Genomic DNA, 21,433 nt, shown 5'->3' with positions numbered 1-21,433 from the left:
TGTGTGTGTGTGTAGGTCATTGTAGGGGTGGGTGGGCGACCAGCATCCCTTCTCCCCATACCCCAGCTGAGGGGTGTACTTCCCACGTGGCTCAGTAACCCCAAGAGAAACGTTCATCCTTATAGGCCCTTTGGTTGTGACATACCTCCTCTCATGATCTGGGACTTTCTGCTCTAAGCTTGGGTTATCTGGAGGGAGCAAGGGGAGCCAGATAGGGGCCGCCATGGATATGCTTAGGTTCAACTGGACTCCAGGCACCAGTTTCCCTCTGTTTCTGCCGCAGCCACTACAAACAATTCTGCTAATGCTGGGGCTGTTGCTGACTTTGCCAGTGAGGTCTCTGGACGTCCCAGACGGTGAGTGATTAACAGCTCTACAATCTAACATGCCCCTGGGTTGTTCACTCGGCTCTGGTGGCTTTGGAGGGCCCCTCCCTTCGAGCTGAGCCTCAGGCAGGTGCTGGGTGGGTTCCCTCCTGCCTTCTCTTTCAATTCTCTCCCTCTTTCCTTCCCCCAGCAGCCGGTCAGCTAACTCCTTGGGGCTCCCAGGGGATGTGGGAGAACTGGAGGATGAAAAGTATTCAGCTTGTCTAGGGAGGAGGGAGGGTTAGAAATGTTATGGGCTCCTAAGTAAGGCCCTGGCCCCAGTTTGATAGAAGCTGGAAGTTGATCATTCAAATGATATTTATTAAGCTGTCTGTGTATAAAGTTTGCACTAGTCCCTGGGTAAGCTAGGAAATTCTGATAAAACATATCCCTTGAAATCATGGAGATTGCTGCTAGTGGTAGGGGGAGGGGGACAGGGATGATGCAGGCACATGTTGAGTGTAAAAAAATTTAAGATTTATAGTCAGTTGAAACCTGAATTGCAGTCCTGGCTCAGACACTTCCTCCCTAGCAGTGGGGGCCAAATCACTGGACCTCTCTGAAACTCATTTTTTTCTTTACCTCTAAAATGTACAAGTAATACCTATGATGAGGGATGGCTATTAGATTCAGCAGGAACTCTGATCTTATCTAAGACCAGAAAACCTGCATTAGCATCTGGAAAGAATTCAAAATCTCAGGCTTAATTGAGTGAGAGTTGAAAAAGTTTATTTTTCAATTTGCAGTGGGCTAGGGTCCTTAGAGGACCTGCAAGTGAAAGGGGTACAGGCTTTTACTTTTAAAGGGTAGGGCTGCCATTGTCAGGGCTGACCGGAGGGATGTAAGGGACCTCAGTACATAGATAAAAGTTAGGGCTGACTGAGAGGAACTTTTGACTTCAGTGCATAGATAGTTTAACTTGGAGATGAGATTTGGGCCAGACCAGAGGAGACATGAGGAGATTAAGCTAGGACAAAGGAGTCACAAGTTGTTGCCTGGGCAGAGTGTGGATAGGGGGAAGGGGCAGAGTTTGAGGCTGGGAAAGGGCAATTTTACAGAATGGTTTTACAAATTGATGTTACAAAGTTTTACAGACTGATGTTACAAATATACATCCCAAGCACTGCATCATTACTGATGTTACAAATAGATTTTACAAACACAGATCCCAAGCACCCCATCACCTATAGCCCCTACCTCCCAGAGCGGTCAGAAGAATAAATAACAGAATGTATGTAAAGTGCTTTGTGAACTTTGGTGTACTATATAAAATTTCACTTATTATCGCCAAGTCCTTTTATCTCTCAGTCTTAGTTTCATCCTCTGTAAAATGGGGATAAAAGTGTTTACACTCTAACTTACAGGATAGTCATGAGGATAATGTTTTGCCAGTCTCAAAGCACTAGGATATGGTATGAGACCCTATATTTTTCATGATTATTTGGTCAGAGAGGTAGAAATGAAGCAATACCTTTGAACTCAGAAGAAAGCCATGATTGAGTTAAGTCAAAGAATTCAAGGACTTCCAGGAAGAAATGGGAAGTCAGAGAGGTCTATAGAAAAGAGTTCAAAAATAGATGAATTGGGGCGCCACCCATCCATGCCACTCATCAGCTGCTGAATTTGAGTTCTCTCTGGCCTTCAGTGTCCTCCTCTATGAAATGAGGAGATTGGATCCAATAATCCCTTTCCTGTCTGGCATTCTGTAAATTGAGTTTTAAAAGTCTATGGGACTTTTGGGGCAGCCAGGTAGCACAGTGAGTAAGAGCACTGGCTCTAGTGTCGAGATGACATGTGGATCGAATCCGGGCTCAGACACTTATTACCCATCCAGAAACACCTGGCCGTGTAACCTTGAGCAAGTTACTTAACCCCGATTGCTTAAAAAAAAAAAGTCTATGGGAATTAAGCAGATAAAGAGGGAGAGAAAGAATACTCCAGGCATGAGGGACAAGGTGAGCCAGGAGAGTGGTGAGCAGAACTTGGGGGTGGTGGTGGTTCGTGGTGAGAGAGTCCCATAGTTTGGCTATAGTGTGAGGAGAGGAGTGGAAAGTGAGTAGAGGGGCACAATAGGAGATGAGGTTGGAAAGGCCAGGATGGTGGCAGATTTGGCCTTGAATGGCAGACTGTAGACACTGATCTTGACTATGGGTGTAATAAGGAGCCACAGGTTTGGGGAGGGGAGGAGGGGAATAACATGATGAAATCTCTCTGGGTTTGCTGGAACAGCGAAGCATGCTGACCAGGGATCCCTGCCCTCCTCAGCTCCACTCCGTCAACTCCAGTGTTACTGCATGAGACCCAAGGGGCACATGAACTGTACCTGGGGACCCAGCTTGAACCCTGGCATTCCTTATAACTTCTATTATCAAAGCTTAAAGTAGTGAGTAAAATGTGACTTTTCTACCTCCTCCCCCACATGCCTTCCTCCAATAGCACCAGAGAAATGGCGGTTTTTGGGTCCCACCCCTAGCCCCACTACTTCCTCCTCCTCATGACCAAGTCTGTCTTTTAAAGAAGAGAAATGTGGTACATTGGAAAGAGCCCTGGCTTGACAGTGGGAGAAACTGGGTTCCAATCTTGCCTTTGATGCTTATTAAATGTCATCTTGGACAAATCTCTTAATCTCCTTGAGCCTCAATTTCCTCATTTGTGAAATGAAGAGATATAAGTGGACTGCCTCTGAGGCCCTTCTGGCTTTATGTCTTTGATCCTATAGTTTCTCTTGTGAGTCAAATGAAAGGAGGGGTATCCCATCTGATGCTGTGATGCTTCTAGGTTCCTGTGCCTTACCTCCTTCACAGTTCTTCTGTTTTCTCGATCACCAGCCACCCTAACAGGATCCAAAATGTCACAGTGCCCAGAGGCCAGGATTGGGTCACTGTGGAACGGGAGCATCTCACTGTCTCTGACCAATACCTTGTATGGCTGAGCCCAAAGGACAACGCTTCCCAGCCTGGAGACCCAGAACCACTAATCTTGGATCTGGATTACATAGGTACCCCCAGAGAGCAGGGGAAGGGGGTACCTGTCTGGAGAGTGGCAGTTGGGGGTCCCTGGGGCCCACAGGGATATTGCTTTTTTTCTCCCACAGTGAAACCTGAGCCACCAAAGCTATCCCATGAAGTAGAGTTCTCTGATGACCCAACAGTAGTCACTGTGACTTGGGCTGCCCCAGCCTGGCCTCCCCATGAAAACTTCAAGTATCAGATCCGATTCCGGGACATCTCTGCTTCAATATGGCAATATGTGAGTCTCATCCCCCAAACTTCTGAAGGCCATTTTGGGTTTGATGTTCCAGATAATAGTAATAATGCTCATAACTGGTATTTACATAGCACTTTAAGGTTTGCAAATCACTTCGAATATATTAACTCAATTGATCCTTACAACAACTCTAGGAGGTAGGTAATATTATCATTAGCCCCATTTCACAGATGAGGAAACTGAGGCACAGGGAAGGGAAATGACTTGCCCAAGGTCACACAAACAGTAAGTGGCAGAACCAAAATTTTAACCCATCTTCTGGGTTCTCTTTATACCATACCATGCTACTTCTTTTATAAGTGGGCTCTGGATAGGATTAACGGATGACTACATGTGACTATGTCAATCAATAAACATTTATTAAGTGCTTCCTATGTGCCAGACACAAATGCTAAGTACTGGGGATACAAAAAGAGACAAGGGACAGTCTCTGACTCAAAAAGCTTATAGTCTAATACATGAGACAATGTGCAAGCTAATATATACAAAGCAAGGTATATAAATATTGTTGTTCAGTTGTGTCCATGACCCAATTTGGAATTTTCTTGGAATAGATACTGAGGTGGTTTATCATTCCTTCACCAACTCATTTTAGAAATAAAGAAACTGAGGTAAACTGGGTTAAGTGACTTGCCCAGGGTCATACAGCTAAGTAAGTGTCTGAGGCCAGATTTGAACTCATGGAGATGAGTCATCCTGATTCCAGGCTCAGCATTCCATCCCCTGCACCACCTAGCACCATATACAGGATCAATAGGAAATAATTAATAGAGGGAAGGCATTAGAATTAAGAGGGATTGGGGAAAGTTCCCAGGAAAAGATGGGATAGTTGGGACTTAAAGAAAGCCAGGGTGTCAGTAGTTAGAGTGAAGGAGGGAGAATGTTCCAGGCATGGAGGACAGTTAGAGAAAATGCTGGGAACCAAGAGATGAGTGTCTTGTTCGTGGAATAGCCAGGAAGCCAGTATCACTGAGTTGAAGGGTATGTAAAGTATAAGAAGACTGGAAAAGTAAGTAGGGACTAGGTTATGAAGGGTTTGAATGCCAAACAGAGTATTTTGTATTTGATTCTGGAGGCAATGGAAAGCCAGTCACTGGAGTTTATGGAGTAAGAGGAGGAGAGGAGTAAGGGTGACATGATCAGACCCAGAATAGTTAAGCCCAGATGTCTGGGATGGGAAGAGAGATGTGGGCTAGATTATAAAATAATTCTGAAGATTTATGTTAAGTTGAATGGCTAGCCCCAAAGAGTAGTGATCAATATCTCCATCCATGAAATAAGGGACAATTCCCATATAGAAGAGATTGAGGAGCCTGCTTCAGGAAAGGCATAATCATGTATGATGGAAATACCCTGCTCTGGATTTGGAACACATGCAGATATTCTAGAATTGGTACCAATCTTCCATGAATTCTTTTGCTGAGGTAGGGGGTCCACGGGCAGGTCATAATGCATATCATATTTTTTCAATATATTGATCAGTTTTGCTAAAGTTTTGTTTTTCTTCTTCCTTTTAAAAATGATTTGTTATAAGGAATGGCTCTCTGGGAGGAGAGAAGAGGGATATAGGGGAAAGTATAGGTGATGTTAAAATGTAATTTTTTAAAAGAGATCATTGATAACAGTGGAGAGAATACTTTCATTTGAATGATGGCTGAGGTCTTAAACCAGATTGGGAAGACTTGAAAAGTAAGAGTAAAGGAAGTGAAGGCAATGAGTCTAGATAGTTTTTTTTCTAGGAGTTTGGCTATGAAAAAGAAGAGAGGTGGAGGATATTATATTACTTTGAGAGACTGGTAGGGTCAAGTGAAGGTTTACTAAGGAATGGAAAATCACAGGCTTATTTGCAGGCTACATAGGAGCGGGTTGTAGAAAGCTACTGAAGATAAGAGAGAATTGATGGGAGGGAGGTGATTGTAAGGGTAGTCATAGATACAAGGGAGGAGACCCATGAGGAACAAAGAAAGCTGTCTTACAGTATGAGAGGGGTACACACATGTGGAAGAGTAACTGGACTTTATCCATTCAGTCCCAAAGACTAGAACTGGGGAAAATGGGGGAGGACATTGTGGAGAAGCAGATTTTGGTTCACTATGAGGAAGAATTTCCCAACAATTAGAATTGGACAAAGATGTGATGGTCTGCCTCCTTGCTTCTCCCTCAAGAAGATATTCCATCTCTTGGCTCCAGGCATTTTCTCTGGCTGTCCCCCATGCCTGGAATGCTCTCTCTCCTCATTTCCAATTCCTTCAAGTTCCAACTAAAATCCTGCCTTCTACAGGAAGCCTTCCCCAATCTCTCAATTCTAGTGTATTCCCTCTAGGAGGTAGTTACTGTATCTGTGGGTCATTTTCTATTTATTCTCTATAGAGTTTGTTTGCTTGTTGTATCTCTCTCTCTCTCTCCCATCCCACCCACCCCTTTAGATTTTGTACTCCTGGAGGGCAGTGAGTTGCCTCTCTTTTGCATCCCCAGCCCCTAATGCAGATTAGGAACTTAATACATGTTTATTGCCTGTAAGAGCACAGTTACTAGAGGCATTTTAGCAAAGGTTGAACTCAGCCAGTATGTGGTAGAGGACATTCTTATTCAGGGATAGGTTGAACTGGGTGACCTCTGAGTTTCTGCCAACCCAAAGAGTCTGGGTTTCTGCTCCTTACATGGCCTCGTAGCAATTATTGCATGGCACATGGAAGTTATTCCATGGTCCATGAGTACTACTACAAAGCCCAGTTGTTATGTGAAGGTTCCTATTAATTTTATTGTTGTTATGTGACTCATGAAGGTTCCTATTAATTTTAAAATCCATTTTATTTTAACTTTTAATGGAAAATAGTATATAAATGCATATGTATGTGTATTGTGTATATATATATGTATGTGTATACACACATACGTATTATGGAGCCACTAGGTGGCGCAGTAGAGAGAGCACTAGACCTACAGTCAAGAAAACTCATCTCCTTGAGTTCAAATATGACCTCAGACACTTCCTAGCTGTGTGAGCCTGGGCAAGTCACTTCCCTTGTTTGCCCCAGTTTCCTATATTTACTATATTGGTTTGCCTGTCTTTGTTCTTTTAAAAATTATTTTATTTTTGGGGTGGCTAGGTGGCGCAGTGAATAGAGCACCAGCCCTAGAGTCAGGAGAACCTGAGTTTAAATCCAGCCTCAGACACTTAACACACACACACACAAAATGAGCCGTGTGATCTTGGGCAAGTCACTTAACCCCAATTGCCCTCCAAAAAGCAAAAAATTAAAAAAAATATTTTATTTCATTATTTATTTGTTTTTAACAGTCTTCTCTCTTTAAATTTTAAGTTCCAGATCCTCTCCCTCCCTCCCACCTCCTTCCCTACCTTCTGAGAAGACAAGCAAAAGGAAAATCAATTATACATGTGAAATCATGCAAAACAAATTTCCATATTAGCTATATTTTAAAAGCAAGAAAAAAAGAGAAAATTATACTTCAGCTTGTATTCAGAGTTCAACAGTTCTCTCTTTGAAGATGTAGAGCATTTTTTCATAATAAGTTGTCTTGGATCATTATATTGACTGGAATAAACCAAGTTTTTTACAATTAATCATCCTTACAACATTGCTATACACAATGATCTCTGGGTTCTTCTCACTTCACTTTGAATCAGTTCATATAAGTCTTGTCATGTTTTTCTGAAATCATCCCCCTCTTCATTTCATGTATCACAGTCGTACTCCATTACAATCGTATGTCACAAGGCTCTCTTCATTCTGTATCCCTTCATATGACTTCTCATGGGATTATCATATGGCACATGGGCCCACTAAGATTATTATATGAGCCATAGTGGATATTGTATGACCCATGGAGCTCATGACCCATGAGAGTAATTACATATAATAATAGAAGTCATTGGTTATTATTGTATATTGTATTATAGAATGTTATATTATTGTATTATATTGTATATATATTGTATTATAGAATGTTATATTATTCTATAGATCCATGGAGGTTATTACAGGACCTATGAGAGCTATTTCTCACCCTTGGGGTTATAACCCTTCTTCATCTCTCCCTCAGGTGGAGCCTAGAGATTTAAGATCCTTTCTGGATCTTCAAGGCTTAGAGCCAGCCACGGTTTATGAGGTATCCTCCCGCTGCCAACTGCAAAACAACATGGGCTTGTGGAGTGACTGGAGTGCTACCCTGAAATTCCAAAGCCTCCTAGCTTGTAAGTCCCCAAGTCCTGGGTTATCTCCCTTTCCCTTCCTAGCAACTGGAGAAGTTCCTCACTCCACCTTTCTCTGTCCTTGTGCTTCTGTTTAGCCCCAACTGACCAGGTGGACGTGTGGGTCTTTGGGTCACCCTGCAATGGCCCACACCCCCAAGAAGAGCCCTATGTGTTGCAATGGAAGGTGACCTGGGATCTGGGGGTGTTCCTCTAGGGTGTGCCTGGGCTCCAGCCCAGAGGGAACTGTGGCTTGGGCATGGGAGATGGGATGGGATGGGGAAGATAGATCCATAGAGCCTGGGGAAGAGAGAACTTGGGCTCAGATAGATTCCCAAGGGCTGGGTCCCAACTGAGGCAGCATGATATAATAGGAAGTGTGCTGGACTTTATGGTCAAGGACCTGGGTTCAGGTCATTTTTTATGATCACTGAGTAGCTATGTGACTTTGAGAGAGACTCTTCCCCTCCCTGGTCCTCAATGTCTTCTGATACTTGCAGCCTTAAAGGGTTCAAATGTTCTAATATAACAGAATGCCTTTTCCTAGACTATAGGCTTAGGGAGGGCAGGAACTCTTGTCTTAGCCTATTAATGGATTTTAAAAGCCCTCCTCTAACAACCCTTTAAGGAATATATAATATATTTGTAATATATACAAGGTATACTATTACCTCGTTGCAGATGAGGAAACTAAGAGAGGGGAGGTGACCAGCCTAGGGTGACCAGCATTAATGGCAGAATCAAGACCTGAGCTCAGGCCTCCTGACTCCAACTCCAGTGATCTAAACTAAACTTTGAATCCCATTCTTCCAAAGCACTCAACACAGGCCTTCATATACTGCAGGTGCTTTATTAATGGATATTGAATAAATGCTGGTGTCCATCATGTCACATTAATCCCTTCTCTTCCTGGCTTAGGACCTCATGCCTGGGTTGGGGCTGAGCTATAAGGTGGTGTCCCGGGTACCAGGTGGTGAACTGCACTCTAACATCATCCCCTGCTGCAATTTCACTCTTTCCAAAGGCACAGAGTGGGTATCAATAGTGGCTTTCAATATTACTGCTCAGGGGCATCCATCCAACCTAACCCTGGCCTGTTCAGGTAAGGGACTGTGAGCTTCCTCCAGGAACTATCAGGGAGGGATGGTGAGGTCATCCAGGCTCTGGGTGGTCCTAACTATTCCAGAGTAGGGGTACAATGATTCTGGAAGAAATTAGTTCCCTATCATGGGAAGTGTTCTACCTACTGACCAATGAGGGATATCATCAGGAGGATCCTTGTTAAGATGCACATTGGAACAGATGAAGGTAGATGTGTCTTCCATCTCTGAGATTCTGTCATTTGGGGAAAAAGGCCATGCAGAAATAGCAGATAGCAAGGAGGGACTCAATGGGTGAGAGTTGAAAAAGCAGATGTAATGGAGGGGAAATGGGACTTGGGGACAGGGAAAAGGTGGAAAAGGCTCTGACTCCCCTACTGTTCTGGCAGCTGGGGCACCAAGCCTCCTGGTTCACACTTGTCCCCAGGTTCTGCTCCTAAGAAGGTCCAAGTTAACAGCATGGGAAATCAGGGGATGTTGGTCACATGGGTACCAGAGCCACAGGAACACCAGGAGTTTATAGTGGAGTGGGCCCAAGAAAAGATGTCTCCCCAGAAGTTCAACTGGATCCGTCTGCCAAATGGGAGTCACAGCACTCTGCTGAGAGGTAAATTAAGGAACCAATCAGGCTTCAGGGATGCTTGAATCCTTCCTCCAAGCTGCTGAAGGGTTCTACTGACTAAGGGACAGATGGACAGGAAAATTTGTGTCATGGTGAATACATGAGTTAGGAGTGGTTTAAAAAAAAAAGAGCCAGGATCCTCAGTAGACTGCAAACTCAAAAGGAATCAGTCACGAAATACAAAAAAGTGACTCTGCAATCGAGAGTTACTGGGTCCAGAATAAAGGGGTGATAATCCCATTGTCTTCTGCCCTGCTCAGACCTCATCTCCAATACTGTGTTCAGTTCTGGGCCCCACATTTTAGGAAGGATATTTGACAGGATTCAGCATGTTCAGAGCAGTTCACCCAGGATGTTGAGAAGACTCAGGATCAAGTCATAAAATCAGTTTGGGAATGCTGAACTTGGAGAAGAGAAGACTTATAAGGAAGGCAGGAGTACGTTAATGACTAATAGCTGTTTTCGCACATTTGAAGGACTTTCATGGTGGTTGATGGAGGTTTCAGATGTAGGCTTAATATCAGGAAAAACTTTCTCCAGGTGAAAGTTAGTTGTAGAGTTAACTCTCTTAGAGGGCAATGGGTCCTCCTTTATTTGTAAGTCTTCTGGTCCGATGACTGACCATTTTGAGAGGAATTGTAGGAGATGTGGGCTCACTAGGAGGTAGGAGTGTTCTCAATGTCTTCCAAGGTCCTCTACAACTCTGAAATTAGGTGGTTCTGGGGAGCCCTGGAAAGGAGAGGCTCATAGGCAAAAAGGATGAAGAACAGAAGATATGATAGAAGGGGGAAAGCAGGCATGGGGGTAGGGTGGAGAAGGGTAGAGTGGGCTTTTCTATGGTTCTTCTGGACCCAGGCCCCCTCCTTCTCTTCCAAGGAAACTTCAAGAAAGGAGTTCCATACCAAGTGACCTTGAGTAGCATCTCTCTGAAGGGCCTGGCCTTTGCCTCTCCAGTCTGGGGCTACAGTCAGGAGATAGGTAAAGAAACCGGGATGGGGCATAGGAGGAGGGGTGGTGGCATGCGGTTCCTGGAGAAGGGGTTGCAAAGCAAAGCAAGGCCTCTGATGTTTACTTTTCCCCCTAGCACCCCTCAAAGGGCCAGCTCTGTGGCAGATTCAGAATGCTGCCAGTGGGGCACTGACTGTAGCATGGGCTGAGCTCCCCAGAGGACAACGTGGGGGACACTTCACACATTACACCCTGTATGTGCAGCCAGGATCTGGGCCCCCCACCCTTCTGAATGGTAACTCTCTACCCCCTTTCTCTTTATCCCCCTACGTGGAGCCCTAATCCAGGGTTGAATTCCACCTTCTCTAGGAAGACTTTGGAGACTCTCACCAGTCAATCTAATGTGGCTAATTCTGGAGTCTGCCACTAGGGACTTCTTACCTATCACAGTGTTGTTCATAGAATCACAGAATTTTGGAAAGACCCTTCTCAGAGATTACCTATATCATCTCATTTTACAAATAAGGAAACTGAGGCCCTTAAAAAGGAAGGAATTTGCTTAGGGTCACACAAGTAATTTAGAAGTTAGATCTGGATGGGATTTGAGAGATTATAGTGCAATTCTTTCATTTTACAGATGAGGAAACCAAGAAACCCAGAAAAGGGACAGGGATTAGCCCAAAACCACTCTTTGAGTTAGTGCAGAAACAGGACTAAAACCCAGGTTTCCTGGCTCCTGGCATAGTGTTCTTTCCATTTTTCATGTTGTTTCTGAATCTGTCCCAGAGCCTGCTTCCTCCAGGAAGCCTTCCTAGAATGAACCCATTTTACCCTTATTAGTCCCCTTTACTCTACCTTCCTCCCACTGACAACTCTGTCTCTGTCCCTCTAGTGAGTGCGGATACCCTAAATGTGACTCTATGGGACCTGCCTGTAGGATACTATAAGATGTGGGTGATAGCATCCACCATTGCTGGCCCTGGACAACCTGGCCAGGTCCTCCAACTCTTCTTCCCTGGTGGGTATGCTGGAGACAGGAGGCCCAGGTACTCTTGGGAGGAGGAAGGGGTGATAGGTTTGAGAACTACAGTTATCCTTTCCACATTGTGGGGTTAGGGGTGCAGTGTCCCCGTAATCTGGAAAATCCATGTAAAATGTTTTGGCTTTACCTTCATACCAGAGAAGTCTGAATTTTTTTTCCTTTTTCTTTCATGGGATGTTTATAGTCCCTGGGATTAAATATTTGGTCATAGGCTATATTATATAATACTCTACATATATTTTATGCATTTCTGAGTTTCTAAACTTTTTCCGTGTCATCTACTTGCCTTTGCTTGTCATCTGTGGCTGCTACAAAACTCACAAAAATTCCCATTTAATTCCTTATGCTGACCTGCGATATGTTGATGGGGAAAATTGCGATATGGAAGGGATAATTGTACTGACAGGCGATGATGGTGAATGGTAAATCTTAGTTCTTAACAGAGGTTTAGGGTTTAAAAGGACTAGCTGTTGGATGGTAGAATGGCTGTCTTTACTGGGGACTCAGGATGCTAGAGCCCTTGGAGATACTGGAGGTGGGGGTGGGGATAGGGCATTAGTAGCAAGCATTAGCAAGAAGAAGCCTATTTCCCTGACCTTTTTGGGGTGTGTGTGTGTGTGTGTACATTGGGGTGGGAGAGGGACAGGATGGTCAGGGGAACCTGCCAGGCAGCATATTTCCCTGGCCCTGATATCTGATCCCTGCCTTCTGCTCCTAGAGAAGAATCCGAAAGGGTTGAAGGTGCTGTGGAATGTCTTGCTGTCCTGCGTTCTGTTATCCATGAGCTGCTGCCTGGGCTTGGGGTTCTCCAAGTGGTGGGTACTGGATGCTTAGGTCCCGGTCAGTACTCCCAGAGGGGAAGGGAGAAAAAGTGTGGCTTGTGCCATGGGGCCCCTGGGGCAGAGAAATTCTGGATTTCTGAGAGGACAGTGTGTCCTGGGGTAGAGAGCCCACATGCCTTCATGTCACTACCTTAACTATGTATGTTATTTACCTTCTTTCCCTGACCTGAGTCAGCTGCCTCTGTCAAAAATTTCTGCCCCATTGGGTCTCTGAAAGGATCCCTGATCCCTCCAATAGCAAAAGCATGCAACCTTGGGGAGAGGTGAGTAGAGGGGACCGGAGAGCCTGGCTTCTTGGTCCATAAACTTAGAATTTGAATTCCCCCTCTCTGAACTACCAAGCTCCTCCTGTCTATCATATGTTGGGCCCCAAGGGAGGAACGGGAAGAATGGCCAGTTGGTGGAGGAGGGAGGGACTAAGACCTCCCTCTTCACTGTCCTTCCCTAGGAGTTTCCCCAGGCTCCACCTCCCAAGGACACCCTTTTCCTAGACGTGGAAGAGGTGGAGACTCCAATGTCCCCAGCCCCCCAGATTCCAGAAGCTCCCATCCCACTTGACTCTGGATATGAGAAACACTTCCTGCCCACACCTGAAGAGCTGGGCCTTCTGACCCTGCCCAGACCGCAAGCCTCCACCTGAGGAGTCCTGGACAATGAAGCTCTGCCAAGAGGGTGGATCCGTGATGCAGAGGGGCCAGGCCCAGGATCAAGGCATTGCCTTGACTCTGGCAGGACCAAGTCTCAGAACTGTAGAAGATCACACCTGGAAGGGGTTTAGAAATTGCCTTATCTCCCGATTTACAGAAACGGAGACTAAGGGGGCAAGGGCGAGAATGGAAGAGGATTTGCCCCAAATCATCCAGCAGTTTAGAATCAGGATCGGGACTCAATCTTGCCCCCTGTGTCACCCCACCCAGTCCCTTTCTGCTCTGAGAGGAGAGCCATGGGAAAATCCTGCTGTGGTCCTCTGCGGGGACGCCTGACAGTGGGCCAGAGAGCTAGGGACTTCAGAGGCCAAATAGTCCAACCCCCCTCTTCATACAGAGTCGGGAACAGAAGTGAAGAGAGAGGAATGCCTCTCCCAAGGTTGCATAGCTTGTCAGGAGCAGAAGGAGAACTCGACTGAAACACTTGAGCTCCCTGGCACTAAACCCCGTGCTCTCCTCATTCATCCTACCTACATCTAGGAGCAGGGGATTCAGTTAAATCTCTCTCCTGCCACCAAATCTTGCATGGCCTCTCCACTGCCTGTGGGACCAAGTCCAAACCCTTTTTCCTGGCATTCAAGGCCCTACAGTCTAGTCCCAGCTCTCTAGGTTTGCTTCCCACTGCCCTGCTGTCCCCCCACCCCCACCCCAATGCCCAATAGTCTACATACAGCTCACCATTCATATCTGAAACATACCTGTTCCACCATTTCTCCACGTTTTGGTTTCCTCAGTTCATTTTGCCTTTCTCCCCTGAACTCTAATCCATTCCTTCAGACTCAGCTCAGACAGATGGCACCTCCTCCAGGAAGCCTTCTCTTCGGACCTGACTCCCTCCCTCCTCTCTGCTCCTCCCAGACTGTTAGTAACACTCTCACTAATGCAGATATGTCACGTTGACCTTGGATTCTGGCTACCTGTGTATCTGTCTTATCTGAGACTGGGCTACAAAATCCCTGAGGCTAAGGGCTAGGACTTCTCCCTTCTCCAGTGTAACCCAGAATAAGAGGTACTTAAGAACAGAGAAAATCAGAGATTGAGAGCTGGAAGGAACCTCAGAAACCATCCAGTCCAACCCCTTCATTTTACAGCTAAAGAAACAGGCCTATCATAGAAGTTAAGTGACATGACTAAAGTCACCCAGGTAGTGACAGGGGTGGGATTTGAATCTAGTTCTTTTGATTTTAAAACCCAAAGTTCTTTCCACCCTACAAGGATGCTTAATAAGTGGGTCTGGAATTGAATTGAGGGAAACTAAGGACTCAGGAGGGGTTGGACAGGGAGAAGGAACACTGTGGTCCTTCCCAGGTCCCAGGGCACCAGGTAGCATGGTGGACCTGAAGTCCGTAAAGTCTGAGTTCAAATCCTACCTAAGCCCTTCCTAGTTGTGTTAACTATGGGCAAATCACTCAATCAGCCTCCCTTAGCCTCATTTGCTTCATCTTAAATAAGGATGAGAAGAACACCTGCCTCATGGGGTTGTGGGAATCAAATGTGGTCACACCTGTAAAGTGCTTCCCACAGAACCACTACTTATCCATTCTGTGGAAGGGCTGGCTCTTTCTTTACTATCATTCCTAGTTCAGTCTCACAAGCTGGGGTGGAGAAGGCCTTCCACTCTCACTAGGCACCTCAATGGCAGGTCCAAGGATGCAGATCTAGAAGGGACCTTGGAGATAGCCTCGTCTACTCACTTCCTTCTACAAATGGGGAAACTGAGCCCCAAGTGACTAGGGAGTAGCAGCCTCTGCTGCTCTGTGATGTCGCCATGACTTAGAGCTGGAAGGCGATCTTAGTGGTCATTCAGTTCACCCTTTTAATTTTATAAATGAGAAAACTGAGACCCAGAGAGAGGATGAGACTGATCCGCACAGGGAGTGGTGAGTCACAGAGCTGGAATCTGAACCCAGATTCTCTGACTCCAAATCCAGAGTTCTCCATGTCATTCTGTTCTCCTTTTTATTTTCAAGTATTAAGGCATCATTGGGGGCATGGGGATGAGAGAGGAGAAGGAGAAAGCCCAGGATCACTGAGGCAGTGGGTGAGGGCCGAAAGGGCAGCAGGACCTCCAGAGTCCTGCCCAGGCTGAGGGTGTGGTGGCCCATGCCTAGGCCCTGTGTCGACTCCTGGCTGGGCTGGGCAGTGGCCCCACCCCCACCCATGGGGCTGTGCCCAGGGTGGAAGGGAGGGCGAGGTAGCTGTGAGATTGATGGGATCAGGGTCAGGATGGTAGGGAGAAGCCTCACACCCCCAGGCTCCCCCCTGCCTCCACAAGGTCTCTCGGCTGGCCGGAGGGATAGCTCACATCACTACACAACACTGGCATGTTTGCTTGGAGCCACTGGCTTGCTCGCTCTCAGGTGGGGGCTCAGCCCGTTGGGCAGGTGTGTAGGTGGGCACGGGGCGGCTAGCAGGGTTCACAGTGCGCACGGCTGGCTGCAGCAGTGGCTGACGTTCTGGGGGGCCCGCTTCAGGGGCTGGGAGCTGCTCCAGGGAGGGGGCTGGAGCCTGGGGCTCATTCGGGGCTGATGTGGCCTCTTCAGCCTGTGGTTCTACGCCCACCTCACCCTGGGTAACTTGCTTCATCTCCTGTTCCTGCTCCTCTTTCTCCTCATAGTCTGACCCCTTCTCTCCTCCTGGATCCTTCTCTGCTGGCATTTCCTTTGCTACCCCTCCTTCCCTCTCCTTTTCCTCCTCCTCCTTCGACTCCAGCTCTTCGCTCCCTTCTTTCTCTTCTCCTCCAAGCTGTTTCTCTTCCCTTACTTTCTCCTCTGCCTCCAGCTGTCTCTCTTCCCCTGCTTTCTCCACTGCCTCCAGCTCTTTCTCTTCCCCTGCCTTCTCCTCTGCCTCCAGCTGTCTCTCTTCCCCTGCTTTCTCCACTGCCTCCAGCTCTTTCTCTTCTCCTGCTTCCTCTTTCTGTTCTTTTCCCTCTCCTTCCTTTTCTTTCCCTGGTTGTTCCTCATCCCCTTTCATTTCCTCTGCTCCTATATGAATCTCTTTCCCTCCATCCCTCTGAAGGACTTCCTCTGTCTCACCTTCTGACACCAGCTTCTCTGTCTCTAAATGCTTTCCTTCCCCTTCTTTCTCTGCTCCCAGCTGTTCTTTCTCTCCTTCCTTGGCTGCCCCCAGCCGCAAGCTTTCCCCTGCCTCACTTTCTTTTGATTCCTTGGCAGTTCCTTCTGATTCCTCAACTAGTACCTCTTCCCAGTCTTCAGTGATGAGTACCCTCTCTACCCAGATGAAGGAGCCCTCTGCTTGGTCTCCTAACTCAGGACTCTCCCCAGGGCCCTGCTCTTTGAACTCCAGCCCTGACCTAGCAGGGCTACCTGTTGCTTCTTCCTCTCTAACCATCTCCTCTGAGTCCCCCATGTCACTGCTATCAATTCCCCCCAGTCCCTCCCATACAACCTCGACAATGCCCCTGTCTTTGGTCACCCACTCAGGAAGTTCTGGAACTTCCATCATTGACCGGCTCTTCATTGCCTCTAGAACCATTTCCTCCACCTCCTGGACTCTCCTGTCCTTCGTCATCCATTCAGGAAGCTCCGGGTCTCCTGTTACCTGGTGGTCCCCTATCACTTCTAGGACTATCTCTTCAACCTCTTGTTCTTTTACCTTCCCCTCTTCTGTACATGTGGGAGCCTCCCTGGCACTTTCCTCTAGGAACCTCAGCCCATCCCACTCAACCTTTACTATGCCTGGTCCCTGGATTGTTTTCCTGGAGCTGTCCACCCCATCCCCAGCACCTGGACCCCTGTCTTCTGCTGTGTCCACCTGATTCTGGGTCAGTTCCAGCTCTGAAGGGATGGGTGCTGGGCATGGACCATTGATCTCAACAATATCTGCCGTGGACACCTCCTCTTCCTTTGGCGCTTGGGGAGTAGTGGCTGCCTCTTCTCCCAACTCCTTGGGGATCCTTGATGTAGAGGTATCTGGCATGGAGACTGCTGGCATAACAGGTAGGGAGGCTCGTTTCTCAAGATCTTCCTTGCCTAGGAGCAGAAAAGGGGAAGACCTAAACGTTGAGTCAGGAACATGATATCTGCTCCTGCCTTCCACAAAGTCTCATCTTGGGAAAGGACTTCAGAAGGCATCTAGCCCAAGTCATACATGAATAAGAAATCCATTAAAACATCCTTGGCAAGTAAACAATTATCAGCCTCTGGCTGAGGACTTTCAGAAATAGGGAGCTCACTACTCCTGGGAGGACCTAGTTCACTTTGGACAGCTCCAGTTGTTAGGAAGTTGTTGATTTTTGGTGTTTTCTTCTTCTCACCTTCCTGCGACCTCCCACATTTCTCCTAGTTTTGCCCTTTGGAACTGAACAGAACAAGTCTGATCCCTGTTACATAGGATAGTTCTGTAGGATAGCTGTTCGAAAACAACTCTCATTTTCCCTTAAAGCCTTTTCTGGGATAAGTGTCTTCAATTGCTCCAATCAGTCCTGGTATGGCACAGTCTCCAGTCCTCTTCCCCATCCTGCTTGTCCTCTTTGGGTTCCCCTTTACTTTTCTGATGCCCTTCCATAAATGGGATACCCAGGACTGAATACAGTATGTTGGATGGAGTCTGACCAGGAGAAAAGACCAGGAGAACACACCTCTCCATCTTGACTTAAACCTCAATTAATGAAACCTAAGATGACATGAACATTTTTGGCTGCCAAGCCTGCTGTCCTGTTGACTCACACTGAGTTTATAGGTCCGCTAATAACCCCTACCCACCCCTGGGTGGTAGAAAGAGAATTATACCTGAGATCCTGAAGATCTGAGTTCAAACTCTGCCTCTGATTTACTGCTAGGGGGTGTGACCTTGGATAAGTCACCTCTCTAAGCCTTAGTTTATTCATCATCTTTTAAATGAAAATAATAGTCACACTATTTGCCTAACAAGGTTATTGTGAAGAAAACACTGTCTAAATAGTGCTGTATGAGGGGAGGTCATATAGATCTAGTAGTGTTCTGGAGCCATCTTAAACTGGCTGTTCTGGAGCCATCTTAAACTGGCTTGAGAAAGCTGGTTGTTAAATTTTCAGTGTGAGCATTCACACCTTGGAAATTGGCAAATTCTATAAATCAGGGCTGGATTTATTGTTTTGTTTATACTTATTATTATTATTGTTTATACTTAGGAAAGTGATTGAGCTTATGTTAATAATGCAGATTAAATTTTAAAGTGTGTTCTGAGAATATTTTTTTTTCTGGAAGCCAGTTGTTGAACATTTACCAATAGCTCTGTGTTGTGTACATTAGCTATTATTAGCCAAGTCTTGACATCCTTGATTTTTTAAGTTTTTTGGTTGATTCTGTAAAAAACCCATGTATAGGATTTTACATCTTTCTTTTCTTTTTGGAGGGCAGTTGGGATTAAGTGACTTGCCCAAGGTCACATGGCTATTTGTGTGTGTGTGGGGGGGTGTCTGAGGCCGAATTTGAACTCAGGTCCTCCTGACTCCAGGGCCCAGTGCTCTATTCACTTCGACACGTTACCACCCTACATTTTTCTTTATTAAATTCCATTTTATTAGAATAACTTCATCATTCTAGCCTGTTGAAATCTCTTGGGACTTTGACTATCATCCAGTGTGTTTGCTGTCCTTCTGGGCTTGGTGTAATATGCAAATTTGACAAATATACTAGCAACACCTTTATCCAATTTACTGATTAAAAATGCTGAATGGACTTTTTAGGCAATGGGTAGATCTTAGGGAACTCTGAGCCTTGTCAGCTGGGATTGAAGCCCAAGGTGACTTCCCAAAAAGAAGCAGGAAGACACTCACCTTCAGGGCCTGGCTCCATGGCAGTCTGAGAGAGGGATCGGGATACCTAAAGGGAGACAGATAGAAAGAACCTTGAAGTTAGAACCCCGGTTCCTCCTTCCCCCCAATTCTGGACCTCATCTCCTCTCACTTAGACCATTAGGAGCCTCCTAATTAATTTCTTTCTCCAGTCTCTTTCCTTCCAATTCTTCCTACTGAGACTACTAGGCTCATCTTGCCAGAGCCTCATTTTGATCATGACTCTTTCATGGCTCCCCACTGCCTTGGAGATAAAATTCAAACCCCACACCCTGGTGTTCAAGGACCTCCATCATCTGGGTTCAACCTAGCTTTCTAGTTTCATCCCTTCCTGTTTCCATACACCAAGCATCTGAACACACTGATTTTGGTGTTCTCTCTATAACCCTTTCTCTATGTCAACTTACCAAGCAACTTCAATCCATAAGGTCAGAGAGACAGAGACTGAGAGAGACAAAGATATACAGAAAGATGGAGATGGAGACACAGAGAGAGAGAGAGACAGAGAGAGAGACACACAGAGAGAGAGAGACAGAGAGAGACAGAGTCAGAGAGACAGAGACAGAGAGAGAGAGAGACAGAAAGACAGAGAGAACTTAGATGTCGTCTAACCTAACTTCTTTCTTTTATACATAAAGAAACTGAAATCCAGAGAGAGGATTGTCCAAGGCTACAGAGATTATAGATGGCAGTCAGGACTTAAACTTGGGTCCTCAGTTTCTAAGTCCTGGGCTCTTCTATTCTGCCTTACTACTTCTTCCTATCCAAATTAAGCACTTAGAACCCTAAAGATACCTTAAAGATCAAGACCTCCCCATGTTCCAAGGAACATCTTAAGTTCCAGCTTTTCTATCCCCAGCACTTAGAATAGTGCCTGATATATAAATGACCTTTAATAAATACCTATCAGCTGGCTGGCTCCTCAAAACTCAGCACAAGCATGGCCTCCCACATGATGACATTCTGATTCCCCTGGGTGCTAGTGCTCTCTCTGCCAGATCCACCCTGTATTCATTTTGTTGATATCTGTAGGCACTTATATCTGCACCTGTTGTTCCCCAAGTCAGGATGCAAGTTTTACGATGGCACAGATACTTCTCTGTCTTTTTATCTCCAGCACTTAGCCCTGTGCTTTACACCTAGTAGACACTCAATAAAGGCTTGTCGATTGATCGCCCACAATCTTCCCTGACCTACACAATGACTTTTCTCTTCTCTGACTCCTATAGTCCTTCCTGTATCTCTTGCTAATCTGACTTGTGCATGAGAACATTGGCTAGACTTTGAATCAGCCCCTAGGACCTGGAGCTGGAGGGAATCTTTGAGGTCAGTGCCACCAAATATCTGTTTGAAGAGACTTTCAGAGAGTTAAGTCAACAAGCACTCACTAAGAGCTTACTTTGTTCCAGGCACTGCATCATATGATAGGGATACAACAAAAGACAAAAATACAGTTCTTTCCCTCAAGGAGTTCACATTACTCACATACAATCAACTATGTACATACATTTGATCCTTACAACAAGCCTATAAGATAGGTACTTTTATTATCCCCATTTTACAGAAGAGAAAAGTAGTTAAGTGACTTACCTAAATCACACAGCTAGCAATTGTTGGAGGCAAGAGCCAAACTCAGGTTTTTCTGACTCATTTTCCTGCACTAAATCCACTGAGTGACCTCGCTGCCCCATTCATACCAATATATATGGCAAATTGGAGGTGATCTCAGAGGGAAAGCACTAACGTTGAGAGGGAGGGGGAAAGTCTTTTTGCAGAAGGTGGAATTTTGGTTGAGATTTGAATGAAGCTGGGAGGTATAAGAACAAATAGCAAGAGAATTCTGGGCATCCATGATAGCCAATAAAAAAGGCATAGAGTCATGTTTGAGGAAGAGAAAGTAGGCTGCTGTTGTGATTATAGGATTGACAGTATTTGGCAACAGAAATAGGTATAAAGTGTGAGAAAGATTGCATGGTCAAGCATGATACCTAAGTTACTTGGGTGACTGGGAGGTTGATGGTGGTCTTGACAGTAATAGGAAAATTAGGAAGAGGGAGAGTTGAGTGGGCAAGATAATAACTTCAGTTTTGGACACCATATGGGGTGTGACACCATATGGGATCCATTCAAGATGACCAACAGGCAATTGGTGATGCAAGAAAGGAGGTCAAGGGGCGGCCAGGTAGCACAGCAAGTAAGAGCACCGGCCCCAGTGTCGGGATGACCTGGGGATCGAATCCGGGCTCAGATACTTAGCACCACACCCAGAAATAACTGGCCATGTAACCTTGAGCAAGTTACTTAACCCCAATTGCTTTAAAAAAAAAAAGAAATAAATAAAGGAGGCCAAGAGAGAAGTTAGGGTCTGGAGAAATAGATCTGAGAATATTATAGATCATAGAGATGATAATTGAATTGAGGAGGTTGATAGAAGATGAGAGAGAAAGAACGAGAGAGAGAGGAGGAGGAGGAGGAGGAGAAGGAGAAGAAGAAGAAGAAGAAGAAGAAGAAGAAGAAGAAGAAGAAGAAG

General features: G+C 45.8%; 2 protein-coding genes across 2 annotated transcripts in view; one reads left to right on the top strand and one right to left on the bottom strand.

The window, feature by feature from the left end:
- The first annotated feature begins 146 nt into the window (after positions 1 to 146).
- On the top strand, positions 147 to 13,786 carry IL27RA (interleukin 27 receptor subunit alpha). Its single transcript, XM_069082936.1, has 14 exons — positions 147 to 356; positions 2,595 to 2,748; positions 3,194 to 3,363; positions 3,460 to 3,614; positions 7,698 to 7,848; positions 7,944 to 8,032; positions 8,764 to 8,947; positions 9,373 to 9,552; positions 10,444 to 10,545; positions 10,652 to 10,810; positions 11,408 to 11,533; positions 12,276 to 12,372; positions 12,575 to 12,662; positions 12,848 to 13,786. The coding sequence occupies exons 1-14, from the start codon at positions 224 to 226 to the stop codon at positions 13,037 to 13,039; spliced, it is 1,980 nt and encodes a 659-aa protein (XP_068939037.1). The 5' UTR covers positions 147 to 223; the 3' UTR covers positions 13,040 to 13,786.
- A 1,265-nt stretch (positions 13,787 to 15,051) lies between these two features.
- PALM3 (paralemmin 3) overlaps positions 15,052 to 21,433 on the bottom strand; it is a 19,697-nt gene continuing 13,315 nt past the window's right edge. Inside the window, exons 6-7 of the mRNA XM_069082930.1 lie at positions 18,886 to 18,931; positions 15,052 to 17,098 (exon numbers count right to left, since the gene is read on the bottom strand). Coding sequence (XP_068939031.1) covers positions 15,408 to 17,098; positions 18,886 to 18,931 — 1,737 coding nt within the window. The 3' untranslated portion in view covers positions 15,052 to 15,407. The remainder of the gene's footprint in view (positions 17,099 to 18,885; positions 18,932 to 21,433) is intronic.

The sequence above is a fragment of the Petaurus breviceps genome, unplaced genomic scaffold (genome assembly GCF_028583685.1).
Source record: "Petaurus breviceps papuanus isolate PSGF00001 unplaced genomic scaffold, PetGlider_PUasm1.0 172, whole genome shotgun sequence".
NCBI lineage: Eukaryota > Metazoa > Chordata > Mammalia > Diprotodontia > Petauridae > Petaurus > Petaurus breviceps.
Note: the sequence above shows the minus strand (reverse complement) of the source record. Positions and strands in the feature narration are given on the sequence as shown.